Source organism: Stigmatopora nigra, chromosome 1 (genome assembly GCF_051989575.1).
Source record: "Stigmatopora nigra isolate UIUO_SnigA chromosome 1, RoL_Snig_1.1, whole genome shotgun sequence".
NCBI classification, from domain to species: domain Eukaryota; kingdom Metazoa; phylum Chordata; class Actinopteri; order Syngnathiformes; family Syngnathidae; genus Stigmatopora; species Stigmatopora nigra.
The window spans coordinates 14,618,400-14,634,955 of record NC_135508.1 but is presented as its reverse complement, the minus strand read 5'-3'; the positions used below and the strand labels follow the sequence as shown (position 1 = coordinate 14,634,955).

Here is a 16,556-nt window from a genome sequence, read left to right as displayed (position 1 = left end):
AATGAAATTGGTGAAATGGTGGATTTGTGTGTTTTAGGAGAGAATAAAAAAAAAGAAACATGAAATTAGGCAAAGAGCCACGGTACATCCAAAATATGATTTTGCTATGCATTTGCATAAATGTCCCCACGGTTGGAGCGATAATGATTTATCACATTTTATCTTTTGCCAAATGGTTAGGCATGTTTTTTAAAATTTGTAGCAGCATAAAATACAATATTTTTTAAAATGAACATCTTTTGACTCTCTATTGCGCTCTCCTTTGAGTCAGACTAATGAAAAAGTAGTGAAGGAGTCACTGATAGAGCAGGCAGGTTACAATTATTGTTATTATATTATCATTGTTCATATATATATATATATATATATATATATATATATATATATATATATATATATATATATATATATATATATATATATATATATATATATATATATATATATATATATATATATATATATATATATATATATATATATATATATATATATATATATATATATATATATATATATATATATATATATATATATATATATATATATATATATATATATATATATAACCCTATTCCTGCATCCTCACCCTCTTACTACTGTTACTACTGTGACAACGAAATTTCCCGAATACGGGATGAATAAAAAAAGCTATCCAAAACGTGCGTTGTCACGTAATAATTTGGCACGTAATTTCGCAAAATTACCGACTTTCAATAAAGTTATGTTATTTAAAAAAAACAAGACGAAATTCGGCTGGGGAGGAAATGAACACTACTGTAAACAGGAAGTACTTTCATTTTATCATAAAGTCCTAGTGTTCAGTGTTTAAGGGCCCAATAAGGGCTAACCGAGTCTTATTACTGGCTAATAGGAGCCGCCCTACAACAAAGTAAGAATTTTCAAACCCATACATGAGTGAGCGTTATGTAGATAAAAAAAAAACAAATGTATTTGACGCGAAGAAGCCTCGCCAGATGACGCGTCAAGCTAGTTTAGCATTAGCTTTCGCCATGTATTTACGGCATTATAGCTCCAATCGACTGGCATACGAGTACAATGTCTCGTCACAGAGTCAAACACAACTAATCCCACTATTAACATAAACTTGTTATTAATGCGCCTTGAGTTGTAGCAATATTCCGCGCCGGTTTCTACTGCGCTTGTTCGTGTTAGCATGCATCAGCTGCAACAAGCCGAAGCAGGTCACGAGTAGGAAACTGCTGTACGTTTTATTGTGTTCCAGTTTGAAAAATGTACGTCATGCTTTTTGGTCATTGCTCACTGGACGGCCAAAGCACTTCGGATAGTAACAATGTGGCGTGATTGCATAAAGGTTCAGATCCACGTTGCAATTGGTAGGTTTCTTGGCTTCTGAGGCTTCTCCTTACTGTAAAGGTCACATGCATGAGTCGTGCTGTTTTCATACGAGTTCAGATGATGCACAGGCACCAGCCAGACAGCTCTATCATTAGTTATAGGACAGTTGCCATACATTTACATTCAACTAAAAGCGTAGAATCATCCTAATGGCTAGTCGAACCTGTGTGCAAATACTATTACCAGTTTGCACTGATCTTATGAAACTCTGAGCACTGCCATTTTACTTGGAGGCCTCCCAGTCCAAATTGTTTGGACGTCTTATGTCAACATGCATGCGGGCTAGTTGAGCATGCTAAATTTGTCATAAGTGTGAATTGCAATTGTAGACTCGATCGCATAAGAGCTAGTAGTAAATCAAAAACACATACTCAAAACAGAAAATAATCCAGATTCTTTTTTAAAAATGACATTTTTTTCAGATTGCTCAGCCCTAATTATCATGTATTTGGAATCATGTTTTTGAATAAATGCTTGTGTTCCTTTTTTTCTAGCTCATTAGTCAGAGAGGGGAAAGATTTGCGGTTGTTGACCTTGTGCATCGGTCCCTGAGATGACATCACAACAGCCTCAACTCCACGGCGGGGCTGTTCGTCACCAGGTTGCCCACAATCACTCAGTTCAACAAGCCCAGCCTCCCATTCAGGCGCGTCGTGACTCAAACGCCAGCGCCGGCACCGCCCGGCGTCCAGACAACAGAGCTCTCCCTCGCCGGCCCGGATGCGGCACTTCGGCCCGTTTAGTCAACTCCGGCGTAACCAAAGGGTCGAGGTGCTTGGAGCCCTGGCCTGAAGAGGTGGTGGAGAAGTCACACGGGTTGAATTCACTCCACCGCATGTTCGATATCGTGGGTGCCCAACTCACTCATCGGGACGTTCGTGTACTGTCGTTTTTGTTCGTTGACGTCATTGACGAGTACGAGCGTGGCGGCATCAGGAGCGGAAGGGATTTCCTGCTGGCGTTGGAGCGACAGGGGCGATGCGATGAGACCAACTTTCAACATGTGCTCCAGCTTCTGAGGATCATCACTCGTCATGACCTTTTGCCTTACGTTACACTTAAGAAACGCCAGGCCGGTGCGTAGTCTTATAATGATTTTTCTATAACTTTCTTGTTTTGAGTGGATTTATTCAATGAACAAAACATACCAATGGCAACAAATGACCAATTGACTGAGTTCAGTAATCCCAGAGTTGAATTGCAGGGCATTGGGGCCTCCATTTTTAAAAGGGTTTTCTGCTACATATTTATCTCTAATAGCTGCGAAATGATGAAAGACTACATTGTTAAATATTTATTACATGATTTAGTTTATATTATATTATTGATTTTTATTTTTTACTCAAAACGAAATTAATTTGTTGCATATCAGAGTCATATGAAAATAATATTGATCAGCTACATATTATTAATTCACAGTTTAAAACATATTCTGCTTAATTTAACATATAATCACATTTACCAAACAGCAAATCCAAATCTTTTTTTTGCAAACTTTAGCAAATATCACTTTCTTTAGTCTCCCACGATAGCTAACAAAACGTTCTTCATGAGGTGTAGTAAAAAATATGTTTTATTATTTTGCCAACCCTGATTTTTTTTATTGCTTTGTGGCACTCAAAAGTGAAAAACAAATTCTGTAAAACCCATTTTTTTCACCTAAATTCTAACTGCAGAAAATGACGTACTCAAACCCAATTTGCAATCGAATCGGGGATATACCTATCAATAATTGTTTATTTTGGAATTTGGATTTCAAATTTGAATGATGTGTCCTCCAATTCTAAAATTACACAAATATTTCCCTTATTTATTTTATTTGATCAATGATATAAACTTTGCATTTGTCATGTCCCTCAGTGTGTCCAGATCCTGTTGACAAGTACCTGGAAGAGACGTCAGTGCGCTATATTTCTCCCAGAGGAACCATGAAAAGCAGGGACAGTGCACCTCACAGAATGACAGGTAGGATTACATACATAAGTCACCCTTGACTATTAGTCATAGGCCCAGACAAACTGCAAAAAAGTGGGACTTGTAGAAAATATGGTTATATCACAAAAGAGCTTCGCTTGTAAACTGTCATTCTTTTATGTCTTTAGAAATTAGTTTCTCTGTTATCAAAGAAATAAAAATAAATGTGCCATTTGTATGCATAAGCACCTTGAACACCCATCTTTCATGTTCAATTCGGTTGTGTGGGATTGTTACAAAGAAATGCCAACTTCTCCAAAATTTCTGGAGTTTATTCCGGACAACTAACGCAAACTCTATGACTCCTGACTACCTCCCTATACTCCATAAATCCAAAAAAATTTCACTTCAATTTTATTGGAAGCAACCATTTTGTAAAAGCACCAAATTTACAATTTAAATGCTTCAACTTCAGCGTGGCAATCGATTTGGAACCGGTTGCATAGGTAGCCTTTATCACTTGAACATTTTCCTTTTTTTTCATAAGGGAAGTAAGTATTATTAAGAATCTTTAAACCGCCAGTCTTTTGTTTTGAAACAAATCTTATCGTTTTTTGGGGTTTGTTCTAAAGAAAATAGGAGTACACAGCACTGGTAAGTCTTATCAATAAATATGCCTGCGCATTATGAATGACAATTTGGATGAAACTTCTGACACTCGCAGAAGTTTATTTGTTCGGATTTGAGTAAATATCCCATTTTGAAGCCGCCTCCAAAAGTACATTGCACAACATGCAAGTGTGGTTTAGAGACCAGCTGAAGAAACTATGTTAATAATGTTGTAGAAATTTGAATTTGCCACTAATTATACTTTGTTCACTTTTTATACTCATTTCCAATAGTTGGCAAAAACAAAATATTTAAATCATGTAAAAACATGATAATAACAGTTTAATTTAAATTGTCCTATGTATGTTTTTTTTTTTTTGACATTTTATACCAATTTTGCGCAAATCACATTCTCATGGGCACTCCTGGAATTGGGTCGTCGGAGGTTGGCAGCTCTGCTTACTCACCTCTGTGGTATGTCCCCACAGGACCATACGTTGGGCCGTCCCGAATGAAAGCCGCTCCTTCTGTACCCAACGGCATGTTTAAGAGAAACCATTCCTCAGCCGACTTCAGAGAGAAGCAAACTTGCGGTATGACGCACACTCGCATTTTCAAGAAACCTTGCTGCTGTATTTTGACTGTGGAAAGTCTAACTTTTATGTTTAAACTCACCCCTTCTCGCTTAAATATTGATCGTACTTTCTCAGATATCCGCCTTCGCGTCCGGGCCGAATACTGCCAGCACGACTCGGCCCTTCAGGGCAACATCTTTTCCAACAAGCAAGAAGCGGTGGAGCGACAGTTTGAACGTTTCAACCAGGCCAACACCATCCTCAAATCCCGAGACCTGGGCTCTATCATCTGTGACATCAAGTTCTCGGAGCTCACCTACCTGGATGCTTTCTGGCGGGACTACATCAACGGCTCTTTGTTAGAAGCCCTCAAAGGCGTTTTCATCACAGATTCTCTTAAACAAGCAGTTGGACACGAGGCTATCAAACTATTGGTCAACGTCGACGAGGAGGATTATCAAGCCGGCCGTCGTAGACTTCTTTGTAATTTGGTGACGAGCGGAGATCCTCCTGGAGGTGTCAAAGACTGCGTGTCTTAGATTTTAGCTCACGTCTCCCCAAGGAATACAACTGTGCCTCCCTACGGGGAACAGACCGAGATGAGGACGATGCACATGTCATACCTGTGTCCGGATCGTGTGTGTCTGGTGTGTGTGTGTGTGTGTGAGTATGTCTCTGGAACTCCAGAAATCCCACTTGTTCTTTCAGCACAAGGGTTGGAGGATAGTTGGCACCCCTCGCCCACTCCCAACGTATAGCATGCAAAGGTATTGGGGCCAGAGAAAAGTAGGTAAGACATACATTCATTTACATTCATTTGAATATGAAGCTGTTCAAAAGGCATTCTGGTTCATTTATGATTTGGATCATAGAAAACAAACGTCCTCGAAAGGTGTCAAGAATAATGAGGGATGTCGCAACATTTTTCTTTGCAGATAATTTATTTTTTCAGGTCAGATTGGTTGTATTAACCCATTTAGAATTATATATGTAAAGCACCCACGTTTATAGCGTCACAGTTTGGGTTTTTTTTTGTGTTGCGCGTCTACGTGGAAACCGGATTTAGTCCATCCGCAAAAAAAAAGTGTAACATTTCGTCCACAAGGAGGCAACGTTTGAGATGCTCAAAATCGGAAAACGCCATAACATAACACGTAGGTGTTTTCAGTGGATTTCAATTTTTTTTTTCTTAAGTTCAAAATAAATGCTCCCATCTTAACCACTAGAATAATGTGTTAGGACTTGCTGGTGTCAGCATTTGAAATGAAATATGCACAATACAACGCGCTACCTTAATGACACGTTATTATGCTCCCTTCGATTGCATTCATTTCCAACTTTTTTTTGCCTGCAATCAAATATTACCAAACCTTTGTTAGATGCCACCATAGTGGAATGCATTAGAGATTTTTCAATTACACTAATGCCTTGAAATGTGAGTTTAATGCCTTCCAGGACCAAGCTTGTATGTTGATTTACTCCAATCTCAAATCAACTTTTCTCAAAGAAATGAACAAAATACAAATTAATTCGTTCCCACCCTCTGAAAAAAACACAAAAAAAGGATATTACAATGGAAAAACATTTTTATTTATAACTACAGTGGTTATGATATGAGAAAGAGACCTTTAGCACAGCAATGCGCTTGTAACATAACAAACATAAATTTAACTTAAATGAACTTAGATTACAATAGACGCACTTAAAAATACATTTTAATCCTACTTTACACTATACTTAATCCTAATTTTGTTTTATTTATTTTTTTACTTTTCTTCTCTTTTTGCCTCGGTAACATTTTCACTTTTAGCCTGAGTTTTTAAAAGGAACCTATTGAGGGTTGTTTGCTATTGTCTCCTCTTTAAAATATTACTCACTGAAATGTCCTCAATAGGATAACACACAATCACTTGCCAACTTGTCCGGGTGCTCTTCTCGCATTGGCAAGCCAGCTCCATCTTGCGTAGACCACTCATGTTTTTTTTTTTATTATTATTATTACCGTTCATTGTACCTCCTTGCTTTGACCCTATTATTTTTCCCTTAAATTTGCACTGACTAACGCAAAAAAACATTGAAAAATTGCAATGCTCCGCCCAGTGCTCGTAGATATATTTACACGAGGGAGATGCGCCGAAAAAGACAGTGTTTTGGTATTATAAGTAGCCTCTCGCGTTCTTGCCACCTGGCTGTCTTGTATTCTCGTATCTCAAAATTTGTCTCGTATGCTCGTATCTTAAAATTTTGTAATTTTACTCGTATCTCAAATTTGTCGTATGTCAAGGTATTACTGTATATTCTTTGAGGTCCACAACATACACAAAAAATGTAATGTCTTCAAAAATAAGAGGTGATTAGAATTTTAATTTCCAAATGCTTGATGGTCCCACACTCATTTGTTGAAACAATTGGACGCCATTTCAAACATCTCGAGAATGTCCAGCTATAAGACCGCTCAAAGCCGAGGTGGACTCCGTGTTCAATAGACTCACGTGTTTTGGTCTGTATGTAGTCACCATCCCCCCAAAATTAAGCCATCACTAAAAAAAAATTGTATAAGATAAAAATTCAGAAAATTACAGTAAGACAAAGATCTAAGATGGAGACATGAAGACATGACAAGGCAACGCAAATTTGAGTTTGCCACAAAGTAATTCAACATTTATATAAAAATAAGAAATGCAATATGATACATAAAAGTTGCATTAAATTGCACATAAAACCACAACCAATAAATTAATTGCTCAGGTCATATAACTTGAAAGTGATGAAGAGGCTCTAGTAAACAATAATGTTTTAGCCCCAATTTAAAAGGAGCTAAAAGCTGGCAGAATTCAATTTGACCTTCAGGTTTTTTATTTCCCAAAGTGAGGAGTAATTTAATACGTGAATGTTGACTCACCCTTTTTGCTTCTTGTTCTAGTTTAAGATTATTTGCAGGACTCGGCCGTTTTTTTTTAAAACAAACAGTATTATTTTATAACCTTTTTTTCCACATTTAGACTCAAAAAGCTGATTTAGACTCCATTCAACTTTTATTCTAAAGGATAATATGACAATCTATGAAATTCTCATGTCGTGGCATCTAACAAAAATTTTGGTTATCTGACTAACTTTCGGCAGTAGAGGTTTAGTCTGTTTTGACTTCACTGAGGCAAAGACTAGGATGTGTGTTTACACTGCGAGCAAAATGTCTTCTTGAGGACGGAAGATTTTGTAGAACGATTAAGTGTTTACAAAAAAATACCTCGGTATCCACGTAGACGGGGGCCTAACATCGTTTTGGATGAATAGAACTGATTATTTCATATTTTGTTTCAGCTGAAAGTGGAGGCAGTTCCCTTAATGGTTCTCATTGTTAACACCGGATCATGAAATTGTTCTAAATATTATTTGTCATGAGAAAATATTTGGTGGAAATGAACATGGTTGCCATTAAAATCATTGGATTTTGAGAAAAGAAGATGGACTCAGTGGAATTGGAAAGGGATGTTAATTACCATACTATATTTTCAAATGTTTTTGCTATTTTTTTTCTCACACACCTGTAAAACTATAGCGAACCATAAGGATTTCTAGTTGAAAGCAAAGTCATTGAATACATATTTTAGCCGCAACGCTAACCAACATTTCATTCATTTTCAAGACAGACTGCAATTTGAGAATAGATCGGACAAGTTGTGGGCAGGCTTGTAGTCACTTATGCTCTAAAGCAGGGGTGTCAAACTCCCTTTGGTCTGCGGGCCGAATACAGCTTAATTTGAGATCAAGCGGGCCGGAGCAGTAAACTCATTGCAAAATTACATAGAACTAACAATAAGCCCACTTTTTACCTTTGTATTAGTCACTAATACTAATAATTAGTGCAAAGAATGAGTAAATTATCAAAATGTTTATTAAAAGAATTTTCCTTTTACATTATGAACAAGAGAATAACATAAGATCATAAATAAATGTCAATTCATGTTGTCTGCATGTACTAAAACACTGCGCCCCCTAGCGGATAATACAAGAACTAAACATTTTAAAGAAAAATCATTTTTTTATACAATGCAGCGTTCTTTCCCGGGCCGTGCCAAACCACCAGACGGGCCGGATCCGGCCCGCGGGCCGTATTTTTGACACCACTGCTCTAAAGAGTTAAAGGGCAAAATTGTCAATTTTCAATAGCTGTCCCCTGTCGTAACTAATTTGGCGGCCAGGATTAATCAAATTATTCACACAAGTTATTACCACATTTAATCAATTGATGTTTTTATTAAATAGTCAAAGGTGATCATGTAATTACAGAAGGCAATTGATGTTTGTGTGACTCACAAAGACGTATCAATCAATGTCAACAGTGAAGAAAATTGATGGATGAATTTCAAAAGTAGGACACACTTCAGACAATCAATAATAATAATGATACAAATGTTTGTTATTTGACAAGAATGAGTGGTTAGTGTGTCAACCTCATGGTTTTGGTCTTGAGTACTCCAGTTTTCACCCACATCCCAAAAATAAGCAAACCAGGCTGGTTGAATGGTTGTCTCCTTGTGCCCTGTGATTGGCTGGCCACCAATTCAGGGTGTCCCCCGCCTAGTGCTCATAGTTGGCTGGGCTAGGCTCCAGCACCCCCTGCGAAGCTCGAGAGGATAAGCGGTTCAGAAAAATGAATGAATATAAAAACATCCAAAAAGGGCCACTCATACATCTGTCAGATGAATGTCACATAAAAACACATGTTTAAAAAAATGATTGAGACATGACATTTCTTGACAATATATTACAAAGTTATACATCATTTTATAATAATTTGAGAGACAGGTTTGAGTCAAATTTATCTACCTACAGATTATTCAAAAGTAAAAAAAAATTATAATGAAAAAAGAGGAGAAAGTTAAATGATCTCCATGTTTGGTGAATGTCCCCATGATTTTTTCATCGCCATTACGGTTTGCACTGCTGTTTTTGTGACCATTTTATTTCCAAATTTGAGCACAATAATTCCTGCAAAAGTTCTTTATATCAGAACAAATGATCACAAATATTTGTGTTGTTCTTAACAAAACAGCATAACAAAAAGTGATTGCGCCATACACCTGCAATCAAAAGTTATGAGACAGCTCACTGCTCAGTTGGATGATAAAATGTCTCAAAAATTTTGGAGCACGGGTGCAGTTCTGATGAGGTGACGTAACTAGTATGCCTGTCCAGTTTCCACCTGCAGCAGTCCCAAAACACCTGAGTGATCGGAGAGCTTCACCCTGCGCTGGCTGGACAGCCCAACGTTCTTGGCCAGACAATTCATCGCAGCTGGAGAGGAAAACACACGGTATTAAACTTTGAACTCAAAATTAAAACAAATGTATTGATGGTGATAGATAGTTGGTTTTACAGTACATTTTGACTGGGCGGGCTACTTATATTTTTCCCTTTATTAAAAAAATAAAATACACAAATTTAATTAAATATTTTATATATATATATATATATATATATATATATATATATATATATATATATATATATATATATATATATATATATATATATATATATATATATATATATATATATATATATATATATATATATATATATATATATATATATATAAACTGAGCTCTGTGAGTTAAAATTGTAAATATTCTAAAAATAAAAAAATGAAAGTTATGTTCAATTTGAAGTTCATTTTCTATAGAATAATAATTATATTCATCATTATATTAATAAAAAAATCCTGATCACTATGATCAACATTAAGAGCAAAGGATTATCTTTCCAAAGAATCCAAAATAAGATGCAGGCTTTCTTTGATTATCACGACTTCACTCATCACAAATTCACTTTTTCGCGATTTTTTTCTACTATTATTTACTTATTTATTTTAAAGTTCATAAAAATGTGAAAATCCACACTGAAACTCTTAAGCGGAAGCCACTCTTGCTACTAGGACTAAAAAAGAAAAAAAAAGGTAGGAATGACCCTACTTTGCGATTTCATTGCGACCATGTCTGGTCTACAGTAACCATGATATTCGAGGGATTACTGTATTTGGATAAATGATCTAATGATCACTGCTTGATATCCCAGTCAAAATGAAAAATTCTGTACTAAAATTCAAGCAGTTATGACACTGTGAAAATGTTTGATTGGACAAAGAGATGGAAAAGAGGTCACGAGAGATCATCAAGGCCTCTGGAAAGCTGGCACTAATTCTCGCCTCATTTCTGCCGCGTGGCCCCTCCCCTGTCGAGATACTGATGGTTTCTCTTTTTTAGAAAAAAAATGACGAGAAAGGGAGCGGCGTTGACAGCGCGGTGATGCCACGCCGTGTGTTTGCCTGCGGATAAGGCGCACGTGTCCGTTAGGATGCGTCGAGTACACAAAAAAAGGGAAGGTGTCACACTTGGGGAAGAAGAGCATCTATGGGTGGGCAAGGCTGTCACCTCGCAAGGTTTAACGGGGCCTTAGGCGTGAAGCCGTCAGACAGATTTCCACCTTAAACCCCTGCTGAGCAGTCACACCGCGTGTCCGACGTGGAGCCTCGCAAACAGCTATTTTGACAGGAGAGTGTCTTTTTTTTAATCTGTCAGGTGCTCTTTGAATTTAGAGCAAGAGTGAAATGCCTGTAATAAAGTTCCTTGTTGAAGCAAGAAGGCCTCAACCTAAACCTTGGGAAAACTGGAAAAAGGACCGCTACTAGCTTAATTAGGGATGTCCCTGAAATTGGGACTCATCTTTGATCATGTGATGAGGAATCAGGTGCAATTCTATAATCATCAGAGGATCAGTTTGGGTAAAAAAAATAAAAATAAAATGCTTTTGTGGCCACCTAATGGTGTAGGGCAGGGGTCGGGAACCTTTTTGACCAAGAGAGCCATAAACAATTCATATTTTCAAACATTATTCCTTGAGAGCCATACTCAGAATATAAAAGTCCAAATATAAGAAAATGTGAGCATTTATTATTCATTTCACTACTTTGAAAGTAAAAAAAAAAGTCTGAATTCTTTTGAGAACATTATTTCACTGTTGCTAATCAGTGAGTATCAATGAGAGAATGCATGCAGAATAGTCTAATGAAAAAAAAAATGATTTTAAAAAGGCACTAGAGATAGTTCCGGTACCACATTGCTGGCGTCTCTCACCATTGGTTCCCATATTTTACCACACAGGTTCGGGGGGGAGCCATATACACCCATCAAAACAGCCACATATGGCTCCCGAGCCATAGGTTCCCTACCCCTGGTGTAGGGGTTCACTCGCCTGACTTCAATGCGGGAAAATGTGGGATCAATTCCCGCTTGGTTTCTGTCTCTGTGTCCTAAAGCTGACTGACCAGTCTCGGATGAAGTAAGCCACTGGGATAGGCTCCAGCAACCCATGCGAGGATACGCGGGACGGAATATGAATGGATGAATACTACATTTATTAATTCATTTTCTGAACCGCTTATTCTCACGGGGGTCGCGGGTATGCTGGAGCCTATCCCAGCTAACAACAGGCAGCAGCAGACACTCTAAATTGCCCCTAGGTATGAGTGTGAGCATGAATGGTTGTTTGTCTCCTTGTGCTCTATGATTGGCTAGGCACTAATTCAGGTTGTTGTTTCCCGCCTCTGGGCCAAAGTCAGCTGGGATAGGCTCCAGCACCCTTGTGACCCCTGTGAGGATAAAGCAGTTCAGAAAATGAGATGCGAACCAGCCTACTCTGCATGTTTTTGAGATGAGGGAGGAAACTGGAGTTCCCGGAAAAAGCCCACCCTGGGGGTAAACAATTAAAATCCATACAGTGAGGACTGAAGACTTTTCTTTGTTGGTTCCTTATTTGTCCGCTAGATGGCAGTGTGAGTTGATTCTATTCTAATCTGGTATTCGAGTTCCTATAGTCAATTTACATAGGCTGGTTGAACATTTTAAATTGCCCCCAGGTATGAGTGTGAGCGTGAATGGTTGCCCATTTAGTTGTGCACTGCAATTGGCGGACCACCGAATCAGGGTGTTCCCCACCTGGTGCCCATGGTTAGCTGGGATAAGTTCCAGCACCCTCCACAATCCTTGTGAGAATAAGCGCTACGAAAAAATGAATACTTTAGTGTTAAGACATGGTTGCCCAAGTCAATTCTCAAGGGCCGCAGAGAGTTTAGGTTTTTTTATTCCAACTGACGAAGATGATACATTTTCAACAAATATGGTATGTTAAAAGTGGAATCAATTGATTGCTGTCAGGTGATGTTGGTGTCAAAATAAACCTCATTGGTTCAAATATCTGTTCTGGATCATTTGGAACTAAAACCTACACCCACCATGGCCCGTTGTGGAATAGTTTGGATGCCTCTGTGTTAAGGTCACACTTTCACATACCGCATACCTGTCAACTTTGACCAATTCCAATATTAATGATTGCAATTCCCCTTATTAAGCAATAATAATAAAAACCATACAAATGTAATGCAGCCCATATTTACATAAAGTCTAAAATTTTAATGGACGGGGTGCCCAATCATTATGCACTAAATTCAAGATTCTGTAAATGTTGCTGTATGACGCTGACAACTTGACTGTCTGGGTACATTGCTTCTTGACGCGCTATATTTTTATAGTAAAAAGGCGGAAGTGACTGGCATAACATTAGCAATCGACGATGACATGTTTGTCTGCCAAAAGTGATCAATCTGAATCCGTCTTAGAGCGGAAATTAGTTGTTATGTGGAACACACAATTTGAAATTATTAAAAAAACCAAAACGTATAAGTTGACAGGTATAGCTGGGGTGGCCAAGTCCGGTTCTCGAGAGCCCCTACTCAGTCTGATTTCCTTATCTCCCTTCTCTAGCACACCTGAATCAAATGATCAACTCATCAGCAAGCTGTCCAGAAGGTTCATACCGGTCCCAATGATTTGATTCAGGTGTGTTGGTGTTGGGAGACCTGGAAAACAGACTGGATAGGGGCTCTCGAGGCCCAGACCTGGCAACCCGTGCCTTAGAGCAGGGGTCTCAAACTGATTTGTCAAAATTGCCAAAGTGGATGCAGGTTTTCATTCCAACCAATGCCAACAGTTTAACCAATGAGGTTTCTTCCAGAATTAGTAGCACCTGACTCCAATTATTTGATCACACTTGCATAAGTTGTCTTCTCATTTGTTTGGAATGAAAACCTTCAACCACTCCGGCCTTTTGAGAACCATTTTTAGAGCCCTTCCTTTCAGGGTTGTTTTTTTTATTATAAGCCCGCACAATTCCACATCACACTGGCAAGCACATGATGAGAAAATTCGATAAATAGACAGAGAGGGAAGAATACATAAGAAGCTTAACGGAGGAAATGTTTTCACAGCTCATCTCTGCACTTGACCAACAATCACTGCAACGCTTTGAAATACTGTCAACAAACACGCTTTACAGTTTGAAGAGACAAATATCACGTCAAATTCGGGCACTTACTTTGCCCATACTGGGTGTACTGGTAGCCCACAGCGGCCATGGCCGGGTCCACGCTGTAGTTGGTGGCGCCGTACGTTGGCGGACAGTAGGACTGGGAGGACGCCAGGCTATCCGCTGTCTTAATGGAGGGCTCAGCTGAACGTTGGCTCCCAGGGCCTGACGCCATGTTAGCTGGGGAGTTTTCCAACATGCTGTGAAGCGGCGACACAGAGAAGTCGTGTTGTGGTTGGGAGGAAACGCCGTTTGGGTTACTCAGGATGCTCATCACCTGCAAAAAGGCAGCAGATGAGTTTTGGAATAAGACTTGAATGCACAGGTAACAATGTTAAAACTGTCAGCCTCTTTAACAAAAGAAATGGCTGAATGTTAAGACCAACATATCTATGTGCATGTATATTTATATTTATATGTATGTATATGTGTATACTGTGACAGTGAAATTTCCCAAATACGGGATGAATAAAGTTATCTAATCTAATCTAAACATGCTTCATGCATGATGAAAGTTGAAATACTGCCTGGTGATTGTGATTTTTTTTGTCAAATTAAAAAATAAAAGTGGACCTTTTTGTAATATGTTGGCTGTGACTAGTCATAGAAATTGTACAAACTTGTTGGAATAGTTCAAATTGCCCTAAAAAGTTTTTGTTTTAATATGGGTCCTATTATATGCTAGTATTGGGAAGCTTGGGGTTAACAAATAACAGTAAAAACATATTTTTGGTGGGGTTTTTTTTCGCCGGTCTGACCTAAAAAACAATAGGAATGAATTTGCCATTATCAATGAAGAAGGGTGTTTTTGTATAGTTTTAGTGCATCCAAAAACTATAAAATTGTGCCTGTGGATTTGCTGTTTTTCTTAAATGTTACAGTAAAATGCATAAGATAAAAGGAAAAAATTGCACACAATCATATGCATTTTGAAATGTAAAATTTCAAATGTTTGAATAGATTTTCTCGTCTGTCTGAGGAAATATTTTGACTAAATTAAAAGGATTGCCACAAATACAGTAAATATTTCCAGTGTATTTATTACACATAATATTGGACCAATTATTTGAAGTCACAGCCACTTGAATTTAATTTTAACCCAACTTCAGCCCTCTCTGAATATAATGTTTTTCCCCATGTTTAGAGAAGGTCTGATTATTTTATTTTGCGGCAGCTGAGCTTTTATCTAAAGTGAAGCAGAACATGTTTTTCAGTCAACATCTCACAACCTTCGAGTATGATAGTCTAAATATATACTGCGCTCATCCTTTTTGATGGGTTGACACTGGATTCTGCCACTTGACAGTGTGCCCATTCAAAGGACTTATGCCACAAATTTTAATAACAGCTGAGACTAATGTTGACATTCAGCTTCCCAGCCAGCGCACGCTAAAATGTGGGATGGATAGGAAACAAGATTGTGTTTCTGTTTATTTGACTTTTTGACGTCTTTGAGCAAAACAGGAATTTTACCCCACTGTATGATTTGACTGTAAACAATCGATATGCTATTTTCACATTGAATTTTGTCTTCTCTTTGAATAGGAGTACAGTCTATGTTCATTTTTTAAAAACCTGTGCCTATGGATTCTATGTTGTTATCGCGAACTGGGGGGGGGCAATGAGACTGTTTTCTGAAGGTGTGAATGTGAATTTATGGATTTATTAAAACAAATGTATTTACTTATTTGCTGCTCTATTTTCTTGAGTACAAGGGTGAGTAGCTCCTTTTCAGTTGTCCATATACACCATTACTATTGTTCTATGTTTCGTTTCTACCCAATGACAATCAAACAGTTGACCGATCCATGGAATCCTTTGAGGAAATTGTAGATTATGCTTAAAAGTAAAGGCTGCTCTAGCAAGTGGGCCTCACAATTCTGGGGTCGAGGATTCAATCCCAGGTTGGTCCTCATTGTGTGGAGTTTATAATGTAATAGTAATAATGCCAATACATACTATATACATATATACATATACACACACATATACATACACATATGTATAGTATAGGTGTATAATATGTGTGTGTTTATGTATATATGTATATAGTATTGGCATTATTACTATTGCATATGAGAGCACGCAAACTCCACTCAATGAGGACCAACCTGTATATCAGGGGTGTGCCGTCAGGGCCTTCAAGGCCTTCTCTGTTGGCGTAAGAAATATCTGAATCACAGACTGATTTTAATTATTATTTGTCCATGAATACTTGTTAAATAATTCTAAATTGTCTGTTAGCTTCCTTTCGTTGCTTTCCTCCCTGGTTGCACTGCTTCCAGATGTGTTTTTTCATATTGAAACATTTAACCAATCACATTTGAGCCATTATTTGTTGCCAGGGTCAGATATCTGCTTCAAGGCCTTCACAATCAGTTCTGCAGGCTCTGCTGCATTAAACAAGTGTCGACAAGACAGTTGCTTTAACTAATCAGAATTCGATTTGGTGACAACAAGGCCTTCTCGCAAGCTTAGGGATATGTCATGGCTTTCGTCAACTATGATTGGCTAGTGATAGAGTGGACTAGCCGGAGCTACCAAACTTTATCTGGAGCGAGCTGCACAAGCAAATATATTGTTTTGTTATAGATGGAGTACAAATTGCACAGCATCGATGCAATATTTCTTATTTCACATCTCAATATCGAAACT

At 37.9% G+C, this 16,556-nt stretch overlaps 2 protein-coding genes across 5 annotated transcripts in view; one reads left to right on the top strand and one right to left on the bottom strand.

Annotated features, from left to right (window-relative positions):
* The first annotated feature begins 772 nt into the window (after positions 1 to 772).
* Positions 773 to 6,348, top strand: dedd (death effector domain containing). 2 transcript variants are annotated; one of them, XM_077714144.1, is made up of 5 exons: positions 773 to 892; positions 1,875 to 2,456; positions 3,241 to 3,345; positions 4,392 to 4,496; positions 4,614 to 6,348. In XM_077714144.1, the coding sequence occupies exons 2-5, from the start codon at positions 1,934 to 1,936 to the stop codon at positions 5,015 to 5,017; spliced, it is 1,137 nt and encodes a 378-aa protein (XP_077570270.1). In that variant the 5' UTR covers positions 773 to 892; positions 1,875 to 1,933; the 3' UTR covers positions 5,018 to 6,348. The 2 variants fall into 2 exon arrangements, with proteins under 2 accessions (XP_077570270.1, XP_077570278.1); XM_077714152.1 differs by lacking the exon at positions 773 to 892 and adding an exon at positions 959 to 1,358.
* A 3,055-nt stretch (positions 6,349 to 9,403) lies between these two features.
* Positions 9,404 to 16,556, bottom strand: part of LOC144194802 (paired box protein Pax-7-like) — a 37,590-nt gene continuing 30,437 nt past the window's right edge. For all 3 annotated transcript variants that reach the window (XM_077714138.1, XM_077714119.1, XM_077714128.1), the window contains exons 8-9: positions 13,911 to 14,178; positions 9,404 to 9,776 (exon numbers count right to left, since the gene is read on the bottom strand). In XM_077714138.1, coding sequence (XP_077570264.1) covers positions 9,661 to 9,776; positions 13,911 to 14,178 — 384 coding nt within the window. In that variant the 3' untranslated portion in view covers positions 9,404 to 9,660. The remainder of the gene's footprint in view (positions 9,777 to 13,910; positions 14,179 to 16,556) is intronic.

Excerpts from the sequence above, each read along its gene's own strand:
- dedd (XM_077714144.1), top strand. The coding sequence starts at position 1,934 with ATGACATCACAACAGCCTCAACTCCACGGCGGGGCTGTTCGTCACCAG. Across the intron at positions 3,346-4,391 it reads TGCACCTCACAGAATGACAG|GACCATACGTTGGGCCGTCC; the intron begins GTAGGATTACAT and ends ATGTCCCCACAG. Across the intron at positions 4,497-4,613 it reads CAGAGAGAAGCAAACTTGCG|ATATCCGCCTTCGCGTCCGG; the intron begins GTATGACGCACA and ends GTACTTTCTCAG.